The following is a 3,214-nucleotide window of genomic DNA, read 5'->3' as shown; positions in this document are numbered from 1 at the left end:
ATTCCATTTTTACATTTTACTGGAATTTTACATGTTCAATTCATGATTTAAAACCTCTAGGATTTCAATCCTCCAAACTGTCTGAAGACACAGTGTGCCACAGACTTAAGACTTCTGTTTTTCCCTCTATTTTCTTCAAACAGAAACACTTCTCAAAGTGTCTACATGTCCTAGAAGGGGAATTTTTCGGAGTTGGCCTCTTCTTCGGAATAGTCCGATGGCATCAGGCCTCTGAAGCAAGGGGGAGGGGAAGAGAAAGAAGCTGAAACACAAGGTTCATCTGGTAAGTTTTACATTAACCATTACAAGCTGGACAGTATAAGAATGTGGCTTTTTTGGCTCANAAAGTCTGAGTCTTGGTGTGGAAACGAGTACTTGGCTGTCCCACCACAGCTTTCTCGAGGTGGGACTGTCAGGGAAGTCTTGACTGGGGAGTATGATTTGTTTACCTATCAGGCGTAAACTTCCAGGCACTCAGTTCATTTTGGGCTTGTTCCAGTTTGTCTTTAGTCTGTTCCAGTTCACCTTTCATTTTTAGGAAAAACAAGTTGATCGCTGGGTCTACCATTGTAGATCTCAGTTGGGCCACACTCGGCTGCTGAACTTGCTTGAGGTACTGGATTTGAGTAGTGCACTCTTGCATCTCCTGCTCCTTGGTTGCTAGCCGCATGACAAGAATGTTCTCCCTGCGTGCAGACTCCTGCTGTTGCTGCTTTAGTTTTTCTTCAGATTCCCTTAAACCAGTCACATCGTTTGAATTAAGATCTGTGTACTTTCCCTCCAGAGCTTGAACATATGCTTCATATTGTTTCCATCTTAGAATTAACTCATCCCGTGCCATAACTTTGAAGTCTGTTTCACTCAATCGGACCTTTTTAGGAAGAGGTTCTTCGTTGGTCATCTTGCACCCTTCCCAGCCCGAGGCTGCGCGGGCGCCGCCAGTCACCCAGGCCGAGGCCGCGCCGCCGCCGGCGCCCCCGCGCTCCTCTCAAATTAAAAATCTTAAGTTTGAAAATAAGTTAAATAGAATAAGGATGAGTTTGAAAAGAATGTGAATTTGATGCGTGAATTCTATGTTCATGGATATAAATATTTAATGAACTCTGTTATGTATAATTAATGCATATAAGTAAAATGTTTTCAGTAGGGGCCAGCAAGACAGTTCACTGGGTAAAAGCTCTTGCTAGCAAGCTAAAAATATAAATTAATCCCTGGAACTCAAATGGTGGAAGGAGAGAACAAACTCCTGCAAGTTGCACTTTAACCTCCACAAGGGTGCACCCTAGCATGCATGCACCCACACACAATTAATTAATTATAAATTAAATCCCTAATAAATACAAATGCATATCAAATTGTCAAGGAATAGATAGGCAGAGCACCCACAGCAGCTCCATACCTCATCTCTAGCGAATGCCACCAATTTTCACTTCCTAATCTAGCTCTCCCAAATCTTTCCTTTACTCCACCCACCTCCAACTCTAGCAGGCACTCCATGAAAAGAAAAAAGAAAAAAGAAAAGAAAAGAGAAAAGAAAAACCAGAAAAAATAGGCCACTCTGGCCAGGGAAGCAGGTAGACCAATTGCAAATCTTCACTTCTCCTGCTCCTCCAAATCAAATCCCCCAGTTTCATCCCAAGCTCTGCAACAGAGTATCTGCTGCAGCACCCCCACTTTCCTGCACCCACCTCTAGCTGATTTCACAGACCTTCCTCTCTTAGCCTCCCTCCCCCACTACTTGCCTTTTCCCAGCCACCAACTCCAGGGAATCCAGAGGCTACTCCTGCCACAGAAGCAGGTAGGCTAACTGCAGCTCCTCATGTCACCTTCTGCTCTTCCAAGTGCAATACCGCAATATCATCCCCAGCTTTCTAGCAGACCTGCTCTGCTTTCTTATCGCTACCTGACCCTATTCTCAGGGAACTAACTAAGCACATCACCATGTAACACCGAACTTTCCTCCCTATTGCAAAGCACCACCACCACCCCCAGCACATCCCAATTCCTAAGTATCAGGTTTTAATATCCAGAAGCACACTTTCCCTGAAACCTCCAGTCTCCATAACGACACCAGAAGATTTTTCCTTAGCCTCTACACAGTCCTAAGAACCAAATAAATCAATAAAATAGAAACAAAAACAATATAAAGAATTAATGAAACAAAGAGTTGGTTACTTAGGAAAATCAATGAGATTTAAAAAGAAAAAAACCTTTTCTAAAATAACTAAAAGGTAGTTACAGATTATCCAAATTAACAAAATCAGAAGTGAAATTTTGGACAAAAATAGACACTGAGGAAATCCAGGGAATCACAAGGACATATGTTGAAAACCTATACTCCACCAAATAAGTAGATGTAAAAGAAATGGATAATTTTCTTGATAGGTATAAATTGTCGAAGTTAAATCAAGATCACATAAGCAATTTTAAAAGACCTATAACCCTTAGTGTAATAGAAGTAAATCATTAAAAGCCCACTAACCAGAGATAGAGGCAGGGTTCAATATACATAAATCTATAAATATAATCTACCCCCTAAAACATACATATATGAAAGTGATCTAAATGAAATCACCAAATAATGGTGGTGACAGAGACTTGGCCATTTCTTGTCACCAAGTTTGAGTTACATCTAATTGAATCCAAAGAAATGGGAATTCCCAAACAACCCAGAATGTTGCCAAGACTATAGGATGTTCTCCACAATCTGATCACAAGGCCCATTGCTGACAATAACACCTATACAACTCATTGAACATGAAGAGGGCAAGGTGGTACCACATAAACCCTTTACCTCTGTATCCAGTGTCTTTGTTACATAAAGATACTCTGCACACTTCCAAAAAAAGAAACTTAAACACCAAGCCAGTCACAAAACCTTTATCATAATGGTGTGCTACATGCAAGATATGCTAGGACTGGCCAGGTGGTGGTGGTGCAAGACTTCAATCCCAGGACTTGGGAGGCAGGGGCAGGTAGATCTCTGTGAGTTCCAGGACAGCCATGGCTTGCTGTCTTGAAAAAAATAAGAGATGTTAAGGCAATGATGGCACAAAGCTTGTGAGAATAACCAGTCAATAACTGATCTGACTTAAAATCTACGCCATTACTTTTCAATCTTGTTATGGACCTTTCTAGAACTCATTTCTAGTTACAAAGCCCCAAAAGTAGGAAGAACTGCAGAGAAACTTTTTTTTAATTGTGTGTGTGTGTG

At 41.3% G+C, this 3,214-nt stretch overlaps 1 protein-coding gene across 1 annotated transcript; it reads right to left on the bottom strand.

Moving 5' to 3' along the window:
• Positions 1 to 9: 9 nt before the first annotated feature.
• LOC110313903 (pre-mRNA-splicing regulator WTAP-like) lies at positions 10 to 982 on the bottom strand. Its single transcript, XM_021188363.2, has 2 exons — positions 450 to 982; positions 10 to 231 (listed from the first exon to the last, which is right to left on the bottom strand). Exons 1-2 carry the CDS (start codon positions 899 to 901, stop codon positions 171 to 173), a joined length of 513 nt encoding a protein of 170 aa, XP_021044022.1. The 5' UTR covers positions 902 to 982; the 3' UTR covers positions 10 to 170.
• Between the last annotated feature and the right edge of the window lie 2,232 nt (positions 983 to 3,214).

This window comes from Mus pahari, chromosome X (genome assembly GCF_900095145.1).
Source record: "Mus pahari chromosome X, PAHARI_EIJ_v1.1, whole genome shotgun sequence".
Classification (NCBI taxonomy): domain Eukaryota; kingdom Metazoa; phylum Chordata; class Mammalia; order Rodentia; family Muridae; genus Mus; species Mus pahari.
This window is presented reverse-complemented; position numbering and strand designations above follow the sequence as displayed.

Coding starts and splice junctions, on each gene's coding strand:
- LOC110313903 (XM_021188363.2), bottom strand. CDS start 901: ATGACCAACGAAGAACCTCTTCCTAAAAAGGTCCGATTGAGTGAAACA. Junction 232..449: donor TGGAAGTTTACGCCTGATAG/GTAAACAAATCA, acceptor CCCTTGCTTCAG/AGGCCTGATGCCATCGGACT.